Source organism: Tupaia chinensis, unplaced genomic scaffold, assembly GCF_000334495.1.
Source record: "Tupaia chinensis unplaced genomic scaffold, TupChi_1.0 Scaffold139785_1, whole genome shotgun sequence".
Taxonomy (NCBI): domain Eukaryota; kingdom Metazoa; phylum Chordata; class Mammalia; order Scandentia; family Tupaiidae; genus Tupaia; species Tupaia belangeri.
In genome coordinates, this window is record NW_006199665.1 from 56,013 (window position 1) to 77,812 (window position 21,800).

Consider the following 21,800-nt stretch of genomic DNA (forward strand, 5'->3'; position numbering starts at 1 on the left):
TAAAAAAAAACCCCCAAAAAAAAAAAAAAAAAAGAATTATTTTTATTAACTTTATAAAGTGAGAGAGCAAACTGCCAGATCCAGGTCTCAAACCATGGTGAGTCATGTGAAAGTCCAGTCGCCTTAACCACCACCTGACCTGCTGGTCCCATCACATCAATTCATTTTAAGACTAAGGGAGCCATGGAACACTCCACACCATGACAGTCTGAACTGGTTCCCTGTTACACAAATTAAGATTTGCAATAAAATGGAGACTACAGATGAATCCTTGATGTGAAGCTTTTGTAGAAATCTGTGGCAAGCTAAAACATAAAAACAGAACTTGGGACCAGCAGGGAGTGTGGTGGTTACAACACAGGACTCTGACAAGGCCAACTGCAGTTCAAGTCTCAGACTTGGTGGCTTGAAATATCAAACCAGTCATGTGGGCATATATGCCCCAAATCCCGAGAGATTAATGGAGGAAAAGGCATTGTGGTCTGGCCATTCCGCAGGGGCTGAGTGGTGCATGTTTTTTTCAAATTTCCCTCTCACTGTCTCTTAAGCAAACACACACATCCTTGGGCAAAAGTATTAAAAAACAAAAAACAGAATGCTAGTCACTGGCAGTGTTTTTGAGTACACTCAATTGACAGACTTGAGTACAAAGAAAATGGGCTGCAAACAAGGTCCCACATGGTCTCAGGGATCTGCCTCAAAATCCAGGATAAATGCCATCTTCAATTCTGCCTTCCAAATGTCATGATCAACACTAACAAAGCAAAATTCAGAAACCCAATAAAACTCTAGATTAGATTTTATTATTCAATCACAGGTCTTCCATCTTAATTCAGATTCAATTACCAAAGTAACAGACGGATATAAGAACAATAAGCAAGGAGCAAAATACAAAAATAATTTATATGAGACAGTATGATGTATTTCACACACTTATAAAGGATAGCATCTTTCTACTAGAAAGAAAATAGAATGAACTTCTGTGCTGAAAAAAAAAGGTAGCTTTATTATTATTATTATTGTTAGAAAAAGGTAAAGGGCAAAAAGGCAGTGTGGCTGAATACCAGACCTTTACATTAATAATGGATGTTTGTGGGAATAGCAGATGGCATAATGGTTATAATACTGGACTCCCAGATATTCTGCTGTGGTTTGAGTCCTGGAACTGGCAGCTTTAAACACACAACAGGCATATGTGTGTGAGAGCTTAAAATCCTGAGAGGAGAAAGGATTGTGGCATGGCCATGCCAGCTGGGGGATGATTTCTTGCTTTCCGTCTGTCTGTCTGTGTCTCTCCAGTGAGTGTGTGCACCCTATAGCAAGAAAACTTCTGTACAAAAAAAAAAAAAAATTAAAAGAAGGGTCTCTGCAGTAGGTGTTTTCCATGTGGTCAAATCTGTAGTATAAAAATCCCTCATGGTACCTGGTCATATCTCAATTCTCTTTCCATCTCCTCATGATTTTGGTCATATATATCCAGTGTTTTCCTAGCAGCTTCACCTGAGATTCATATGCCACTCAGCCATGTAGAGGCTGACATTAATAACCAGTAGAGTACACAGTAGACTTTTTAATTAATTAATTAATTAACTTTTAAGATTTTCCCCATTAGGCACATATGGTTGTCACAGACAAAGGGAGGGGAAAATGAGAAATCACTACACAAGGAAGGGATGGTCATGCCACAGTACCTTCTCCTCCATTCTCCTGTCAGGATTTTGGGCACATACACACACCAGGGCCCTGCATGGTTATTAAGGTGCCTCGTCTGGGACTAGAACTGATGTAAGCAATGTAGGAGTACAGTGCCTTAACCACTGCGCCTCCTGCTGGCCTTAGTCTCTGGTTTTAGGCTTATTAATTTTTTCATACATTTTATAATAATAAGAGGTCTTGGGGCAAGTAGGTGGCATGCTGGTTAAGGGAACTGGACTAATACATGGCCAACCATGGTTCTAGTACCAGCTGCCAGAGCTTGCTCGCTCTCGCTCTCTCTTTCTCTCTCTCTCTCTCTCTGTGTCCCTCTCTGGTCAAATTCAAATAAGTAAATAAATAAAGTTAAATAAAATAATCTTTAGAATAATAAGAGCTCTTTTCAGTATATGTTGTCTTGCATGCTAGAAAGTTTGTGATAGTGAAAGCTTTTCCATCTTCAAGCTTTATCACCAATAGCTCTTTAATTCATGTACTTGAAAGTACATGGACAATCTGAAGACTTTCCTCATTACTTAACACAGATACAAGTTTCCTCCAGTATACATACTCTCATATACTTAAAAGAACCATAGAAAACTAAAAGCTTACCTGTAGCATACATATTAACATGGGTTCTCTCCAGTGTGAGTTCTTTCATGATTTGAACAAAACTAAGGCTTTCTCCCGTATGTAACATTTACACAACCCATCCCCCATGAGCTTTACCATGTGTCCGAAAATCTGAGACATAAGGGAATATTTTCCCATGTTTCATTCATCTATGTTTTTTTTCTCCTCTAAATTCTTTTATACCTTTGAAAAGAGGCTTTCCCACATTGCTTACATTCACAGGCTTTCTCTCTTGTGTGAGTTTTTCCATTTATTTGAGCTTGTTCAAGTAGAAAGACTTTCTCACATTGCATATATTTCTTTGGTGTCTCTCCTGTAAGCATTTATGATGTTTTTGAAAACTATCCATTGAGAAGGCTTTTTCCACATTTTCCACACTAGGACAATTCCTCTCCACTGTTTGTACAAGTCTTTCACTGTGACCAGGTTGAGAGGTTTTCCCACACTGCTTACATTAATGGGTTTCTCTCCAGTGTAAGTTTTTCCATAATTATGAAAGAAAGTAGAATGAGAGGTGGCTTTGACACATTACTTACATTGATAGCATTGGAGCCTTTTTTCATATTTCCCTAAGAACGATGAATGAGAGAAGGCTCTTTCATACTGCTTACATTACTATTTTTCTCCTGTGTGAATCCTTTAATAGAAATGAAGACAATTGGATTGACTAAAGTTCCCCACATTTCTTACAATTATATGATTCCTCTCCTGTGTGAGTTCTTTCATGTCTTTGAACAGAACTAGGACAACTAAATGATTTCCCCCATTCCTTACATTTATAGTGTTTCTCTCCAGTGAGTTCTTTCATGAACATGAAAGGAAATGGAAAAACTAAAGGCTTTCCCACATTCTTTACATGCATAGATTTCACTCCTGCGTGACATTTTATATGGAGATGAAAGGAACTAAGACAGTCAAAATCTTTCCCACATTCTTTACATTCATATGGTTTCATTCATTGTTAATTCTTTCAGGTGTCTGAACAGAACTGGGACATTTAAGGGTTTTCCCACATTCCTTATATTCATATGGTTTCTCTCCATTGTGAGCCCTTTTATGGAGACGAAAAGTACTAGAAATAAAGACTTTCCCACATTTCTTTCGTTCATGGGGTTTCTCTCCTCTGTGCATTCTTTCATGTCTTCGAAAGGAACTACAGTAACTAAATGCTTTCCCACATTCCGTACATTCATAGGGTTTCTCTCCTGTGTGAGTTCTTTCATGAATACGAAAGGAACTGGGACAGCTAAAGGCTTTCCCACATTCCTTACATTCATAGGGTTTCTCTCTGTGTGTTCTTTCATGTCTTCTAAAGGAACTACAACAACTAAAGGCTTTCCCACATTCCTTACATTCATAGGGTCTCTCTCCAGTATGACTTCTTTCATGAATACGAAAGGAACGTGGACAACTAAAGGCTTTTCCACATTCTTTACATTCATAGGGTTTCTCTCCTGTATGACTTCTTTCATGAATACGAAAGGAACTGGGACAACTGAAGGCTTTCCCACACTCCTTACAAGCATAGGGTTTCACTCCAGTGTGAATTCTTTCATGTTTTCGAAGAGCACCAGAACAACGAAAGGCTTTCCCACATTCCTTACATTCATAGGGTTTCTCTCCTGTGTGAGTTCTTTTATGAATTCGAAAGGAACATGGACAACTAAAGACTTTCCCACATTCTTTACACTCATAGGGTTTCTCTCCTGTGTGTATTCTTTCGTGAATACGAAAGGAACTGGGACAACTAAAGGCTTTTCCACATTCCTTACATTCATAGGGTTTCACTCCAGTGTGAATTCTTTCATGTTGTCGAAGAGAACCGGAATAACTAAAGGCTTTCCCACATTCTTTACACTCATAGGGCTTTTCTCCTGTGTGAATTCTTTCATGTCTTCGAACAAAACTGGGACATTTAAAAGTGTTCCCACATTCCTTACATTCGTAGGGTTTCACTCCAATGTGAATTCTTTCATGTCTTTGAAGAGAACTGGGACAATTAAAGGCTTTCCCACATTGTTTACATTCATAGGGTTTCTTTCCAGTGTTAGTTCTTTCATAGTTTCCAGTAGAACTAGGAGAAATAAAGCCTTTCCCACATTGGAGACACTCATAGTGTTTCTTTCCAGTGTTAGTATTTTCATCCTTTGGATCAGAACTAAGATCAGCATAGGCTTTTCCACATACATTGCACTTGTACAGTTTCTCTCCCGTGTGAGTTCTTTCATGGTTTTGAACAGAACTGAAAGAAGTAAAGCCTTCTGCACCTGGGAGACACTCATAGGGTTTCTCTCTATTGTGTGTTTTTTCATGTAATCCAAATAAATTGGGATCATCAAAAGTTTTACAACATATCTCAGATTTATAAGATCCAACTAAACTTTGTGATCTCATGACTCCTTCCACAGTGTCATTGGAAATGAAGGTTTTTACATTTTGCTGATGGTTATGTGGTTTTTTTAGGTATTCCTTACAGTCATAAGGTTTCTGTCCTCTGTGACCTCTGATAGGCCTATTAAGAGATGAGTGAACCAAGTCTTCTCCACACTCACTGCTTTCACATGGTTTAAGTGCAGTAGGAAGTTGCTCATCTAGGTAGTTAGCTGTAATATGACTGATGGGTTCTCCACATGGGCTTCTTTGTTTTCTTTCATATAGTCTTTCTATCACATAACTTCTGTAAAGAATAAAAAGCAAATTACTAGAGATTTATGTATTAGTACATGTGTATTTAATAATAAGTACTAAATGGGGTCTGTGGGTGGCATGGAGGTAAAGGCACTAGATTCTCAACATAGTCAGCTGCACTATTTGAGTGCTAGCCCAGAAGGCTGGAAAATCATGCTGTGCTCATGTGTGTGTGTGCCCAAAATCCTGAGAAAAAAATTGGAAAAGACATGATTGCTATGACTCTGCTATCCAACAGAGAGACACCTGAAGCACAAACAGAAGCACTGCTTGAGACACAGAGTTCTGAGTCGAGAGCGAGCAGCATAGGCCATAGCAGAAATATGTCTGATGATGTTCTCTCATCCTTAATTTTTACTGGGGCAAAAGAAGAAGAAAAGTTAATTTTAGAGAAAGATGCTTATTAGAGTATTAGAAAGGTAAGGGTTGGGAACCAGCAGTTAGCGTAATGGCTATGTCACTGGACTCCCACGTAGTCGACCGTGGTTTGTGTCCCGGACCCAGTGGCTTAAAACTCACGCCGGGCGCGTGTGCATGCGTGCCCAAGATCCCGAGAGGAGAATGGAGGAGAAGGGAGTGTGGCGTGACCATCTCCCCTGGGGGGTGATTTCTCGCTTTCGGTCTCTATGTCTCTCTCTGTCTGTCTGGTGAATGCACATGCCCTATAGCGAAAATCTCTCAAAAAAAAAAAAAAAAAAAGAAAGAAAGAAAGAAAGAAAGAAAGGTAAGGGTAAATCCCGGAACAGGGTGGTTTCAGTATCGATAAGGAGTATATGACTAAATATTGCCAGAGGGTAGATAGCACATCATAGAACTTGACCACATTTTTCTGATCTTACACTCATCTAATGACCTTCTGTTGTTTTTAACCAGGAAGGCAAGAGGACATGTATTTCACCTAATCACACATTAAAGCTAACTGAACTCCTTCGTTTTCAAGTAGGAAGTTAAGATGTTAGGTGTTTTTGCCATTTTCTGTGCAGGCATTTATTCGGAGTTCATAAATTCAAGGTATTCTAGAAGCATGGCATTTCTGCTGTTCCCTAACACATTTCAAGGGGGTATATCCCCTTAGGAAATGACTTCTCACTGTCCTTCTTACTCTCTCTGGCGAATGCATATAAAGCAAAAAGAAATAAAAAGGACTAAACATATTTTATGACTTTATCTATCAACCTATAAGGTTTAGGCACTAAATTATTCAAACAAGCAAGTATATTTTTTGTATATTCTACAAGGGGTCCCAACTACATTTACTACATGGTACGCCTTTCTCTGAAAACAAACATTAAGAGGGAAAGTGAAAAAAATCACTCACCAGGTGAATGGTCATAAACAATCCCTTATATCACATTCTCTCGGGAGTTTGATCATGCAATTATATACACCCGGTCTCAGACTGAAACCACCAACTCAAGCAAGTAGAATCCAGCCAATTTAACAGCATGCCACTGGCTTCTTCCATATTCATTTTCTTAATGCTGTTTCCAAATAAACTATTAAGCAAGCCCCAAAAGTCTATGTCATACTTAAGTGGTTATTTTTGGAGAAAGATCTGTAGAGATAAATATGCTGAAATTGTTTCCTATGTCTGTTTAAAATTTTATGACAAGCTTTCAAGGGATATTTCTTTGTCTTGTGAGTGTAAATTACCTTTGATTTTTCCAGGTATTTTGATACTGGTCTTCAATATTCTGGTCTCCCAATTTTCTCCCTAAAATATACACCCAGAAACATTGTGAATTATAATGGTATTTTTAAAAACTAGATTCTAGGGTCAAGATAAACTATGACATTGTCTGATTTATCACAAAATATTCCTTTTTCCTTGCTGGAAAATTTTGGAAAGGCAATGATGATTAGAAAACACTTGTGTTTAACTTAGTGAAGGAATGCTATCATCCTTACCAATATACTCCAGGTTCTTGATGGTTTCCCACATCACATCTCTGTAGAGTTTCTTCTGTGAAGGATCCAGCAAAGCCCATTCTTCCTTGGTAAAGTTCACAACCACATCCTCAAAGACCACTGAGTCCTGCAACATCCCACATATGTGTAGAAGGAAAAGGCTGAGACTAAAAGCACTGGGAATCCACACTTGCTTCAGAAGTTCACATGTTACTACAGATGTCATTCATTCAATAATTTGGTCGTAAGAATTCTTCATCTCTGTTTACAATTATTTTCTCCCACATAGCAATTACAATGCTAAAATTAGAGCCAACCAGGTATTGTGCTGGTTATTGTGGTGCACTCCATATGGCCAAGTGTGGTATGAGTCCTGAACCAAGTGCTTCAAAAACAGGCTGGTATGCATGTTTGTTCCCAGAGGTGACTGGAGAAGGGACAGAGGTGTGGTCATGCCCTCTTGGGACTGATTTCTCATGTTTCCTCTCTCCTAGTCACTGTTTCTGACAAACACACATTCCCTGTGGTAAAAATCTAAATGTAATTAAAATGATGGAAAACATATATTCTGTTAAATATCAGTAAAATACAAACATCCATCTTATCAGAAACAAAGTTAAGATGTGTTACTAGGATCAACCCAAATGTCTCTCTGTGTGGCAGACTACATAATACCTGTGATACCAATGTCCTACTATCTAGAGAAGGATACCATCATGTTCCTGAGACTGCTGACAGTTACAAAATGTGTTTCATTTCTTGTACACTGAAATACAAACATTTGGGGGTAGTAGGTGATATACAAGTTAAGGCACTGGATAACAGGCAGTTGTGTGATTAGATTCCTGTGGGACCAGCAGTTAGAATAATGGCTATGTTGCTGAACTTCCATGTAGTCAACCGTGGTTCAAGTCCCAGACTCGGTGGCTTAAACTCATGCCCGGTGCGTTGTGTGCATTGTGTACCTAAGATCCCAAGAGAATGGAGGAGAGGGGATTGAGGCGTGGCCTCCCCCTGGAGGGTGATTTCTCACTTTCTATCTCTGTCTTTGTCTTTCTGGCAACCATACGCACCCTATGGCAAAAACCTCTGCAAAAAAAAAAAAAAAAAAAAGATTCCTGGAATCAGCAGTGTGACCATCATGCCAGAAGCACATGTATGTGTGCCAAGAAAAATGAAAAAAAGAGAATGAGGCATGCCATCGTCCCTGGGGGGGATATCTCTCTGTCACTCTCCTTTTCTCTATCTGTCCCCCTTGGGGACTGCACATATCATCCAAAAAAACTTAAAATTAAAAAAAAATCTTTTTTTTGGAAAGTTTTTTTGTTTTTGTTTTTGTTTTTTTTTTGCTACAGGGTACGTGTGCTCGCCAGAAAGACAGAGACTGAAAGCAAGAAATCGCGCCCCCCAGGGAAGATGGCCACGCTGCAATCCCTTCTCCATCTTCCTCTCAGGATCTTGGGCACGCATGCACATGCACCCGGCATGAGTTTAAGTCACTGGGTCTGGAATTCAAACTACTGTTGGCTACACGGAAGTTCAGTGTGACATAGTCATTACACTAACTGCTGGTCCCCCCAAATTTTTTTTAAATCTTGAAAAAAAAAAAAAGGACATTTTGAGAGCCACCTGTAAATACATTTTTCACACAAGAGTCAGGAAAATCTAGTATGAAAAAAAAAGTAAGCTATGAAAAACAGGATGGGCAAATTCAAAGGTATGAACATTTAGGGAGATAAAACATAAATGAAGTAAGATTTGCATATTCAAAATAAGAGAAAAATAGTGTGCTGGGACCAGAAGATGGCATTTCAGTTACTGCACTGAACTTCCACACAGTTGACTGCTGTTCAAGTCCCGGACCCAGCGACTAAAACTTGTGCTGGGCTGGGACCAACAGGTGGTTTGGTAGTTAGGGCGCTGGACACTCTAATATGGCTGACCATGGTTCGAGTCCTGGACCTGATGACTTGCTTTCTCACTTTCCCTCTCTCTCTGTCTTACTCTGGTCAAATTAAAATAAATTAATGAATAAACAAGATTAAATAATTTTTAAAAAGTTAAAAAAAAAAGTGCACTGGGCACATGTGCATGCATGCCCAAAACCCCAAGAGGATAATGGGAGAGAAAGGATTGCAGTGTGGACATCCCCGAGGGGTGATTTCTTGCTTTCTGTCTTTGTCTCTCCAATGAACACATACAGCCTATAGCAAAAATTTCTCTCAGAAGCAGAGAGAAAAGGGACAAGCAGTTAGCATAATGGCTATGTCGCTGGACTCCCATGTAGTCGACCACGGTTCGAGCCCTGGACCCGGTGGCTTAAACTCACGCCGGGCACGTGTGCGTGAGTGCCCAAGATCCCAAGAGGAGAATGGAGGAGAAGGGATTGCAGTGTGGCCATCCCCCCTGGGGGGTGATTTCTCGCTTTCTGTCTCTCTGTCTGTCTGGTGAGTGCACGCGCCCTATAGCAAAACAAAAAAAAAAAAAAAAAAACCCAAAAAAACACCTCTCCAAAAAAAAAAAAGTGGAGAGAAAAATTAGTGTGTAGAGAAAAAACGAATGAAGTAGGTATGTCACACTGGCCATAATGATGTGGGCAGCCATACTGAAGCCTGTCTGTGCCAGGCCTCTCCTGACCACTACACTTCACAATGTGGAGACATCCAGAACTCACAATAGTCTAAAGCCAACAGCTGCTGACACTCTCCAGGCTCTGCAAATTCACTGCCTCTCCCCCTATGAAATGATAAAAGCCACCTGAGAAGACAGACATTCTGCTTATCTAACCCTTTCTTCTCTAAAGTAAACTTAGCTTCTTCTTGATATGATACCCTTAGCCTGCTGGAGCTCCCACTTCACTCCCAGATAAAAAACTGCATTTAACCCTCACAGGGGGCAGGAGCTTCAGAGTGTTAACTCCTCCTGCCTGCTGGTGGTAACAATGAAGTGTTCCTATCTCTCAGGAATGCTGCATTTTAGTCCCTCTGTTTTCCCTGCAACAATAAGAGCAATAATTGATCAATTAGAGAACAGCAAGTGTTCAGGACCTTAGCAACAACATGCTTATGCACATGTGTGAAGAGGGTTCAGTGACACACTCTACTGCTATTTCTTGTACTTTTCCAGATATTATACCCAGGCAATCTCTCTCAAGAGAATTTATTTTGCATTTGTTCTTGGAAAAAGACAAAATGGTAATCGCTTACATTACTGAAAGACAATGAAGAGTCCAATGGAAGGGAGGTTAGTAACATGGCCGTCAGCTTCTCTAATCATTGAATGTCCACAGAAACAAACCAGAATGTTTAGAAACAACTTTGTCAAACACCCAGAAAACCACCATTGTAACTGTTCTGCTTGTAAATTTTGTTTGTTTGTTCTTACTCTGGTTTGAATTGAGCATTCCAAGTTATTTTCTTTTCCATCTAAACTTCTCCTGCCTAAAAGCAGCCCTACAGTGGGTTCCAGGTACTCTTATCTTCCACTGACTTTAAGATTCTCCTTTCAGATAAGTCTTGAGTCATAGCCAGGAGGCAGTTAAGAAAAATCTTATCAGCCTGACAGCATACCCTTTAGCCCTATCTACTTCTTCAAGGTCACCTATGCTTCCATCATGGCCACCCTATAAAGGTATTATAAAATACCTAAAAAGCAAGATTTTTTAATTTATTGCTTTTTAAAAATAATTATTTTAACTTTATTTATCCATTATTTTAAATTTGATCAGAGAGGAACAGACTGAGAGAAAGTAAGAAAGTAAGCCAACAGGTCCAGGACTCAAATCGTGGTAGGTCATGGGGGAGTTACTTCAGCACTCCTGAACACCATGCCACCTGCTGGCCCCTGTTTTTTTGGTTTGGTTTGTTTGATTTTATTTTTTCTAAGAATAATTCATTTAATTTTATTTATTCATTCTTTTTTTTTTAAATTTGACCAGAGAAGAGAGAGAGAAAAAGTGAGAAAGCAAGCCACCAGGTATTGAACCACGCGCAGCCACGTGGGAGTGTCCAGTGCCTTAACCACCATGCCACTTGTTGGTCCCCTTGTTTGTTTGGTTTCTTGAAGAGGTTTATGCTACAGGGCACATGCACTTGCCAAAAAGACAAAGAGACAGACAGAAAGCAAGAAATCACACTTCTCCCCCCCACCCCAGGGGGATGGCCACACTGACAATCCCTTCTCCATTCTCCTCTTGGGATCTTGGGCACGCACGCACACATGCTTGGCATGAGTTTAAGCCACCAAGTCCAGGACTCATATAGGGTCAACTACATGGGAGTCTAGCAACATAGCCATTATGCCAAATACTGGTTCCCCCCCCCCTTGTTTGTTTTTTGAGAGAGAGATTTGCTATAGGGCACTTGTGCTCTCTGGAGAGACAGAGTGAAACAAGAGAGAAAGTAAGCAAGCTATCACTCCCTGAGGGGATGACTACACTGCAAACCCTTCTCCTATATTCCTCTCTCAGGATTTTGGGCATGCACACACACAGGGCTGTAATGAATGTTAAGCCACTGGGTCTGGGATTTGAATCGTAGTTGACTACGTGGGAGTCTAGCTATGTAACCATTACAACACCTGCTGGTCCCATGGTTTTGCTTTTTCTATGCAATGTGAAGTCAAATACGGCAAATGAAAAATAGTGGAAAAGTCTTCTGGAGGTTTTCCTTGTGCTTGTTCGACCTCCTCATACACACTGGCAGTTTAAAGACACAAGTCCTAGTTCATAGTGTAGGAACCTAGTCGCTTGCTTCAGATAGATTAAGGTAGGTCTTATTTACAACTTATTCTAGTTCTGTTTCACAGTGTCTATGAGCTCTGTGAAGATCTGACAAGGAAGTCTCTTTTCCATAAAGCTTTTCTTATTCTTTTGCATTTTAACTTTTTAAAAATTATTTTGGGCCAACAAGTGGCTCAGTGGTTAAAGCACTGGACTTCTCCCATGGCCAACAATGGTTCAAGTCTGGGACATGGTGGACTGCTTTCTCCCTTTCTCTATCTGGTGAATATACATGCTCTATCGCAAATACTAAATAAATAAATAAATAAGTTATTCTTTTTTTCTGTGTAGAGGTCTTGATGTAGGGTACATGTGCTCATTGGAGAGAGAGCCAGAGACAGTGAAAGAGAAAATGAGAAATCACCCTTCCCCGGCGGGGCTGACATGCCTTAATCCCTTCTCCTCCATTCTCATCCTAGTATCTTGGGCACAAACATACTAACATCCAGCATGAGTTTCAGGCTACCAGGTCTAGGACTCAAACCCCTGTCAGTCAAGTGGGAGTTCAGTGACATAACTGCTATGTCATCTGCTGGCCCAAAGTAAATCTTTTTTTTTTTTTTTAACTTTTTTAAAATTTAATTTAATTTACTCATTCATTTATTTTAACTTGACCAGAGAGAGACACAGAGGATGGAGGGAGTGAGAAAGCAAGCCACCAGGTCCGGGACTTGAATAATTCTTTTAAAAAACAAAAAATTATTTCATTCAGGGCAAGCAAGTGGCATGGTGGTTAAGGTGCTATGTTTCCACATGGCTGAGTGTAGTTTGCATCCTGGACGTGGTGGTCTGAAAATTACACAAGGCACACGTGCTTGCATACGTAAAATCTTAGGAGGAGAACTGAGAAGTCATTCTACTGTGGCAACACTACTGATTACTCAATTTCCCCCATTGTCTCTCTTGAATGAGTTCACCCACCTTATGGCAAAAACCTTAAAGAAAATGTATTTTTCTCATGACCAAAAGGCATGGATACCTTGTATTAATTACAGTACAATCCTGAACCAAATATGCCATTTTAAAATTAAATACATATTTGTTGAGCAGTGTGTTACTGGTGCACCACCAGCTGGACTTGCTTCTCTTCTTAGACCATCTAGTAAATGTTCATTCAGAATAACATGAACCATATATTAGGTGGCATTAGCTCCTGACAGGCTAACATGAATTGAAACCAAAATTAAAATGGATGAGAGAGTATTTAGGAAAGATCTAAGAGACTTGCAGTACTCCTGAGTCAGCTAATGTACGTTATTTGAAAGTGGATTTAGGCCTGGCAGCCAATGGGCAGGCAGTACGAATGCTGCTGGCTAATGCTGAAGTCATATGGGAAGGACCCAGGAATTTATCCCAAGGTCTACCTGAACAAGCAAGGGAAGCCAGTGATCTTGACTGACTGGGAAAACGGGCTGAGGCCTTGAGATCCCGCCCCTCACATATCGGAAAGCTCAACACTGAGGAAAACAGGTGAAAAGGCCGGCCCACTGGGGGCCACACAGACCACAGGCCCTTCCTGCAGGAGAACTATGTACTGAGACGGGACACCCTAGTGACCGTCATGTCCCCACCCCACCCCCCCATCAACCCGGGAACACATGCTGCCAGTGCCAAGATGTTCAGACAGGGCTCGGGGCCTCTCAGGGGATCAGGAAGCTGTGCAGGGATGGGACAGGAAGTCCGGTGGTACAGCTGCCTCCCCAGCCCTTCATCAACCCAAGGGGATCGAGGACAGAGCTATGCAGGTGAGAGCCTTGGGGTTGCAAAAGGGGGAGTGGACTGGGAAGCCCTGTTTCGCCACAGCTGGTTCCGGCTGGTTCCGGCTGGTTCCCACGGCTGCCTGCTTCCCGTCTCGGAATCCCAGCACCGCACACTCACTATTTCTCAGTATCCAGAATGCCCTCCGTCTTTCGTACGGTTGCCTCCCATGCTCTGTTCATGCCACAGAAGCAGGGAGGAGCAGTAGAGAATTTGTGGGCTCCACTCCAGTCAGAAGAACCTTCCCTCGCCCCGCCTGTAGCAGGAATCAAGACCTCGAGAGAGTTTAACATCGCCTCCTCCTATCAGACAGCAGTTCGCGGAGCTTCCCCTTCAGTCCCTGATTCGCACCACTTCAGACCCCCGTCCCCTGATGCTGGAATGACAGCAGAAGTACCCAGAACTTGCAGGACTATGTAGGAATGACTACTGCCTCTTGGTCCCAGCCCTGGGCTGGCCGGCTTCAGTCCTGCTCTTGGACCTGGCTGCCCGGGGAAGATATTTACATTTCAGCAGAACCTGCTCCTAGGTTTCCTGAGCAGACACTCCAGAGTCCTCCTACACTCAATAGGTCATTGCTTGTTTTTCCTCCTGGATATGGGGATCACAGTGGGCTCAGGGAATTCCAGATTCTGTGTCCAATGGGGCGATCCTCTAGCCTCACAGCAGAAGGGGCACCCAGGACAGGCCACATTGGAACAGGACGAAGAGACACATATCCTCCAGGGATCATGAATTTTGATAAGCATCACGCCTGCATGGCCAAGTTCTTCTCACATCTTATCTGACAGTCTGTTCATTTTCAGCCACAACAACCTATAAAAAGAAGGCCAAGCAAAGCAAGTAAAATAAACACTATATCTGGGCCAAGGATAAGATTATAATCCGGACAACAGAAACTCCAAAGTGCCCCAAATAATGAGTGCCAATATGTCACAGACTGCTGGGTCATTTTAAAGGCAAAAATCACAAATGTAGGACCAGCTGGTAGAGCTGCTGTTGAGGCAGCTGAATTCCACATGGTCAACCGCATAGTTTGAACCACAGACCTGGGGGATTGAAAAACATGCTTGTCATGTGTGCAGGTGTGCCCTAAATTCTGAGAGATGGAGGAAAATCGATGATGACATGGCTATCCCCCCCACCCTGAAGGGTGATTTCTCTTTCTTTCCACCGACCCCCTAGCACATGTACCCTATAGGAAATGAAGATAATATTGAAAATAAATTCAACAATTATATATTTAAAATCACAAATGCAGGGGGAGTAGGATGGCATGTTTTACTTTTTTTAAAGGATTATTTTATTGGGGTTAGCAAGTGGCATGGTGGATAAGGTGCTAGACACTCCCACATTGCTGGCCATGGTTTGTGTCTGGGACCTGGTAGCTTGCTTTCTCACTTTCCTTCTCTGTGTGTGTCTCTCTCTGGTCAAATTAAATTGAATGAATGAATAAATAAAATTAAATAAATAATCCTTTAAAAATGAATTTTTACCTTTATTTAGAGAGGGACAGAGTGAATGAGAGAGAGAGAGGGAAAGTGAGAAGCAAGCTTCCAGGTCCAGGACTCAAACTGTGGTCGGCCATGTGGGAGTCCGGCTCCCTTAACCACTATGCCAGCAGTTAGCGTAATGGCTATGTCGCTGGATTCCTATGTAGTCAACTGCAGTTCGCATCCTGGAACCGGTGGCTTAAAACTCATGCCTGGCGCGTGTGCATGGGTGCCCAAGATCCCAAGAGGAGAATGGAGGAGAAGGGACTGTGGCTTGACCACCCTCCTGGGGGTGATTTCTCGCTTTCTGTCTCTGTCTGTGTGCATGCGCCCTATAGCAAAAACCTCTCCCCCTACCCTGACAAAAAAAAAAAAAAAAAATCAAGCCCTATGACAAAAATATTCTTTTTAAGAATTATTTTGTTTTAACTTTAATTATTTATTTGTTTAATTTGACCAGAAAGGGAGAGTGAGACAGAGAAAGACAAGGAGAGTGGGAAAGCAAGCTGCCAGGTCTGGGACTTGAACCGCAGTTAGCCATGTGGAAGTCCAGCGCCCTTAACCACAATGCCACCTGCCAGCCTCAACAAAAATCATAAAAAAAAAAAAAAGAAAAAAAAGCTACTGGTACTTTGTTATAGCAATCCCTACATAGCCTTTAAAGAAAATGGTTATAAGCGCTGCCTTTTGACAGGACCATCCATCATTGGCAAACAAAATCACAAAAATGGTTAAGCCTATGCCCACAGATGGGCTGATAAAGTAAAGATGCCAAATATCCTGAACAAACCACCTGCCATTCTATTGAATCTACCCTACCACCCCTTCCATATAAAGACATAATGCATTCTCTGGGTGTGGAGACAGGGACACTAAAGTTTCTCTGACTTCAGACTCCACCACTGCTGGCCTAAATAAAACTTTTTTGCATAAGAAGTTTACATCCTTAAGTCTTTTATTTTTTTTGGAGAGATTTTTGGTATAGGATCATGTGCTTGCCAGAGAGACAGACAGAAAGAAAGCAAGAAATCACCCCTAAGGGGGATGGCCACGTTGCAATCCCTTTTCCTCCATTCTCCTCTCAGTATTTTGAGTATGCGCACACATGAACCTGGCATGGGTTAAGTCCCTTGGTCCAGACTCAAATCATGGTCAACTACTTGGGAGTCCAGTGACACAACCTTTAGGCCATCTGCTGGTCCCAATGATACGCCACTTTCAACAACCAAAGCACTGCTAGGGCTCAAACCCAAGACCTTCACTTTTTACTATGCACATGCTTTCAGTTAGGCCACAGCACCAGCTCCCTTGAGTCTTTTGTCAAGTTGAACATTTCATTTAATTTACTCCTGGGCAAATATGGTGAAAGGTAAGAGCTGTTCTTCCTACAATAACATGCTTATGTAGCAGAGGGTTAACCTTGGGTACAGATTTCTGAAATTACTGGGGTCCTGAATGCCTTTATTATAGCTCTGAGGTGCTTTTCTCCACAAGGAAAGGCAGGCTAAACCAACCATAGGCTACTGTCCACTTCTACTGCAAGTTCATTTCCTACAGAGTGACGTCACTCACAGAGAAATAACCAATGTTCCAACTACCATTCCAGTCCTGCCTAAATGGCCCATAATATCCTATGTCTTAGCTTGAGTTCTAGTTTTCAAGTATGTCATGACATGTATGGCTTTAAAGGTATACAGACAGGGGCCCGCAGGTGGCGTGGTGATGAAGTCGTTGTACTCCCACATGGTTAACCTTGGTTCCAGTCCCAAACTGGAGCGAGAGAGAAAGAGAGACAGAGAGAAACACAATGAAAGGGAAAGTGAGAAATCAACCCTTAGGGTGGATGTCCATGCTACAGTTCCTTATTCTCCTTTCTTCTCTCAAGATTTTTGGAATGCAGCCAAATGTGCCCAGTGTGATTTTCAAGCCACTGGGTCTGGGACTCTTAACTGTGGTCAGCCATGTCAACACTATGGCATCTGCTAGTCCAAAGGATTTTTAAAAATACACATGGAGGGACCAGAGGATGGCAAGATGGTTATGTCACTGGAGTCCTATGTAGTCAACCATGGTTCAAGTCCTGGACCTGGCAACTTAAACTCACGCCAGGTGCATGTGTGTGCATGCCCAAATGCCCAGGAGAGTAGAGGACAGAGTATTGTGGCATTGGCACCACCCAGAGGGTGATTTCTCACTTTCTGTCTCTCCATCAAGCACATGTGCCCTATAGCAACAGATCTCTCTCTTAAAAGAAAAATATACTGGGCCAGCAGCACACCCACACACCTGTGTCACTGTGTAATAATCTGTTGAGTTCAGGACTCAAATAGTGATGAGCCTTATAGTAGTCTGGCACCTTAAACACTGTTCTACCTGCTGGCCTCAGTCTCTGTTTTTTAAGCTGGATGATTTTTTCACATACTTTACAGTAAAAATAGCTCTCTTAACTATATATTGTCTTGTATGATAGAAAGTTTGTGTAGTAGAAAAAGCTTTTCCACAGTCTTCAAGATTTCTCACCTGTAGGAGCTATTTTATGTTCTCGAAAGTACAAGGACAAGGTAAAGACTTTCCACACTACTTATGTAGGTCCAGTTCTCCTTCAATATGCATCGGACCCTAAAAAACTAAATGTTTACCCACATTATGTACATTAACATGGGTTTGGGACAAACAGATGTCGTAATGGTTATGTGGCTGGACTCCCACATAGTCAGCCATGGTTTGAGTCCCAAACCCAGAGGCTTAAAACTCATGCCAGGTGCATGTGCATGAGTGTCTGAGATCCCAGTAAGAGAATGGAGGAGATGTGACTGTGGCGTGGCCACACCCTCAGGATCGATTTATCACTTTCCCTCTCCCTGTCTCTCTCTCTCTGGCGAGTACACACACTATAATAGAAAAACCTCTCAAAAAATAGAAAATAAAATAAATGTAAAAAATTATTTTGTTGGGAACCAGCAGTTAGCGTAATGGCTATGTCGCTGGACTCCCACGTAGTCGGCCGCGGTTCGTGTCCCGGACCCGGTGGCTTAAACCTCACGCCGGGCGCGTGTGCGTGCGTGCTCAAGATCCCGAGAGGAGAATGGAGGAGAAGGGATTGCGGCGTGACTATCCCCCCTGGGGGGTGATTTCTCGCTTTCTGTCTCTATGTCTCTCTCTGTCTGTCTGGTGAGTGCACGCGCCCTACAGTGAAAATCTCTCCCAAAATTATTTTGTTTAGGGCAAGCAGGTGGCATGGTGGTTAAGTATAATGAACTCCCACGTGGCCCAGGCACAGCTTTGAGTCCTGGACATAGTGGCCTGAAAATCACACCAGACATGTGTGTTTGCATGCTTAAAATCCCAGGAGAAGAATGGAGAAGTTATTGCAGCATGGCCATATACCCGAAGGATGATTTTTCATTTTCCTGTCTTGCTCCAGTGAGCTAACATGCCCTATGAAAAAAGTCAAAAAAAAACAAAAAAAAAAGTCTTTCTTTCACAACAGTGAAAGGCAGAGACAGCAAAAGGCAGAATGAAAGGGAGAGGCACAGTCAACATGTGTTCATACTGCAAACTCCCTACTCTGCCATTCACCAGAAAGGATTTTGATGATGAACTCCTCCTGTTACAGTATAACCCAGAACAAAAATATGCGGTATTCTAGAAAAATCCAGATTGGTTGAGTGAGCAGTATATTACTGGTGCATCACCAGATAAACCTGTCTTCTTAGCCAATCTAATAAATATTCATTCAGAATAACAACATGAACAATGTATTGGGTGGCATTAGCTCCTAACAGGTTAACATGAATTGACACCAAGATGAAAATGAACGAGGGAATACTTGGCAATAATCTAAGACACCTGCAGTACTCCTGAGTCAGCTTACATTGCTAGTTCAAAGTGGATTTAGGCCTGGGAGCCCAAGGACAGGCAGTAGGGATGCTGCTGGCTAATGCTGTAACCACATGGTAAGGACCCAGGACTGTATCCTAAGGTCTACCAGAACAAGAGAAGGAGCCACTGATCCAAACTGCGTGCAGGAATGACGTGGGGGTGGGTCCCTGTCTTTCTCTCTCTGGAAATAAATACATAAGCTTCAAAAACAAAATGGATTTAAATTCATTATAAATGCACACAGCAAACTCTAAAAACAATTTCTTAGCCCCGCCCCCCCCTTGAGACGTGTGTGCTGGAGGGGAGAGACAGAAATAGATTTTAAAAGGTAAACATCGCCACTTCTCCCAAATTCACAAAGCAATCCTTTCTCCTCAGGGCTGGGCTGGGGAAAAGGGCTGAGGCCTTGCAACCCCACCTCCCCCATGTTGAAACACTCGGAGAAAACGGGTGACCCGTGGGGAGAAGGGAGGACTGGATCACAGCCCCTCTCTGCATAGGAACCCCATACTGAGTCGGAATATCCTAATGTCCGTCCTGTCTCGCCCGGAGACCATGTGCCCACGCAGGCACGGGACAGGAAGCCCGGGGGTCCCACTGCGGCCCAACCCCTGCTCCGGGCTGGTGGAGAGTGAACTGGGAGTGGGAGTCCAGTGACTTAGCCACCATGACACCTGCTTGCCCTAAACAAATGATTTTTTTTTAACATTTATTTTATCTTTATTTCTATTTTTTGAGAGGTTTTTCTGTTATGGTGTGTGCACTCGCCAGAGAGGTCCTGGTCCGCCACAGCCGGTTCCGGCAGCTCCCAGCGCCCCTGCTCCCCGTCTCCGCACACTCACCATTTCCCAGCGTCCAGGGTGGCCCCGCGTCCCTCCTACGGTTCCCTCCCACGGTCTGTGCACGCCTCAGAGGCGCCGAGCAGCAGCGAACACGGAGTCACCACACGGGTCAGGAGAGAGCCACACGCCCAGCCCGGCAGCTGACGTAAAGACTCGCGAGACTTCGCTGACAAGCTCGCAGGGCCCGCCTCTCGGTCCCTGATTGGCAAGGCTTCGAGCTCCGCCCCCTGACGCTTAAATGACGGCAGATGCACCCAGAGACATGCAGGACTGCATCGAAATGACAACTCCTTAGCCCGGGCTGGCTGTCCCGGGAGGTTATTTGTTTTTGAGCAGAACCCGCGCCTGGATTTCCAAAGACACTAGCGTCTTTCTGCACCCAATGGGACCTTGCTGTGTTTTCTTCCTGGAAGTGGGGATCACAGTGAGCTCGGGGATTCCAGATCCTGTGGCCAGTGGTATGATCCTCTGGCCTCACAGCAGTAGGGGCGTCCAAACCATGCCACACTGGAACAGGATGAAGGACACGTGATCTCCAAGGGTCATGAACTTTGAGGTAAGGATAACACCCATATGGCCAAGTTCTCCTCACACCTTATCTGACAGTCTAATAATTTTCAGAAACAATCTATAAAAAGAAGGTCCAATAAAACAAAGCAAACATGGTATTAGGGCCAGGGATAAAATTATAATCCAAACAACAGAAAATCCAAGTTGCCCCAAATAATGGGTGCCAATGTGTCAGTCTGCTGGATGATTTTTTAAAAAAATTTTAAGAGAGGTTTTTGCTATAGGGCATGTGCGCTCGCCAGAAAGACAGACAGAAAGTGAGAAATCAACCCCCAGGGGGCATGGCCATGCCACATCCCTTCTCTGTTCTCCTCTCGGGATCTTGGGCATGCATGTACACGAGCCCGGCATGAGTTTAAGCCACCAGGTCCAGGACTCAAACCACAGTCGACTACAGGGGAATCCAGTGATGTAGCCATTACGCCAACATCTGGTTGGAACAAAATTTTAAATGCATTCAAAGAGACCAGCACATGACATAATGGTTACGTCGCTGGACTCCCACATAGCCTACTGTAGTTTGAGTCCTGGAACCAGTGGCTTTAAATTCACACCTAGCGTGCATTCGTGCATGCCCAAAATCCAGAGAGGAGAATGAAGGAGAAGGGATTGCATTGAGGCCATTCCCCCGGGGGTGAGAGGGAGAGATTTCTTGCTTTCTGGCAAGTACATGCACCCTGTAGCAAAAAAAATCTCTCCAAAATAAATAAACTAATTAAAAGACATTCAGAAACTATATTAAGCTATAACAGGAAACATGTCTTCATAAGAGGGAGGTGACTGTTCTCCCACAAAGGTATTGAGTCACTGTGCAATACTTAAGAGAAATGAACTCTCACATGATGGTTTTTGAAGGCACCAGTGTACTGTCTAAGCTGAATAAAGAACATAATCATTACCACTATGGATGAGATTTTTCCTGTACAAATTACTTATCACATCAATTAATTCCAAAATTAAGAGAGCCATGGAATACTCCAAACCATGACAGTCTGAACTGGTTGCCTGTTACACAAATTAAGACTTACAATAAAATGGAGATCATAGATTAACCCTTGATGTGAAGCTTTTGTAGGAATCTGTGGCAAGCTAAAACTTAAAAACAGAACTTCAGGGAACCAGCAGTTAGCGTAATGGCTATGTCGCTGGACTCCCACGTAGTCGACCGCGGTTCGCGTCCCGGACCTGGTGGCTTAAAACTCACGCCGGGCGCGTGTGCGTGCGTGCCCAAGATCCCGAGAGGAGAATGGAGGAGAAGGGATTGCGGCGTGACCATCCTCCCTGGGGGGTGATTTCTCGCTTTCTGTCTCTATGTCTCTCTCTGTCTGTCTGGCGAGCGCACGCGCCCTACAGTGAAAATCTCTCCAAAAAAAAAAACAAAAAAACAGAACTTCAGTCCAGCAGGGACTGTGGTTGATACAGCACAACACTCTGACATGTCCAACTGTGGTTCAAGTCCCAGACTTGGTGACTTGAAATATCAAACTGGTTATGTGGATGTACACGTCCAAAATCCTGAGATGAATGGAGGAAAAGGGATTGTGGTGTGGTCAT

At 42.8% G+C, this 21,800-nt stretch overlaps 2 protein-coding genes across 2 annotated transcripts in view; both read right to left on the reverse strand.

The window, feature by feature from the left end:
- The window catches only part of LOC102502471 (zinc finger protein 709-like), an 8,885-nt gene extending 6,532 nt beyond the window's left edge, over window positions 1–2,353 (reverse strand). The window contains exon 1 of the mRNA XM_014593160.1: window positions 2,305–2,353. Coding sequence (XP_014448646.1) covers window positions 2,305–2,353 — 49 coding nt within the window. The remainder of the gene's footprint in view (window positions 1–2,304) is intronic.
- On the reverse strand, window positions 2,009–19,807 carry LOC114004736 (zinc finger protein 709-like). The gene is given in 7 exon segments (XM_027765874.1): window positions 2,009–3,119; window positions 3,121–3,190; window positions 3,193–3,282; window positions 3,285–5,002; window positions 6,667–6,727; window positions 6,922–7,048; window positions 19,677–19,807. Coding segments are annotated over 7 exon segments (2,196 nt in total). The 5' UTR covers window positions 19,680–19,807; the 3' UTR covers window positions 2,009–2,992.
- Between the last annotated feature and the right edge of the window lie 1,993 nt (window positions 19,808–21,800).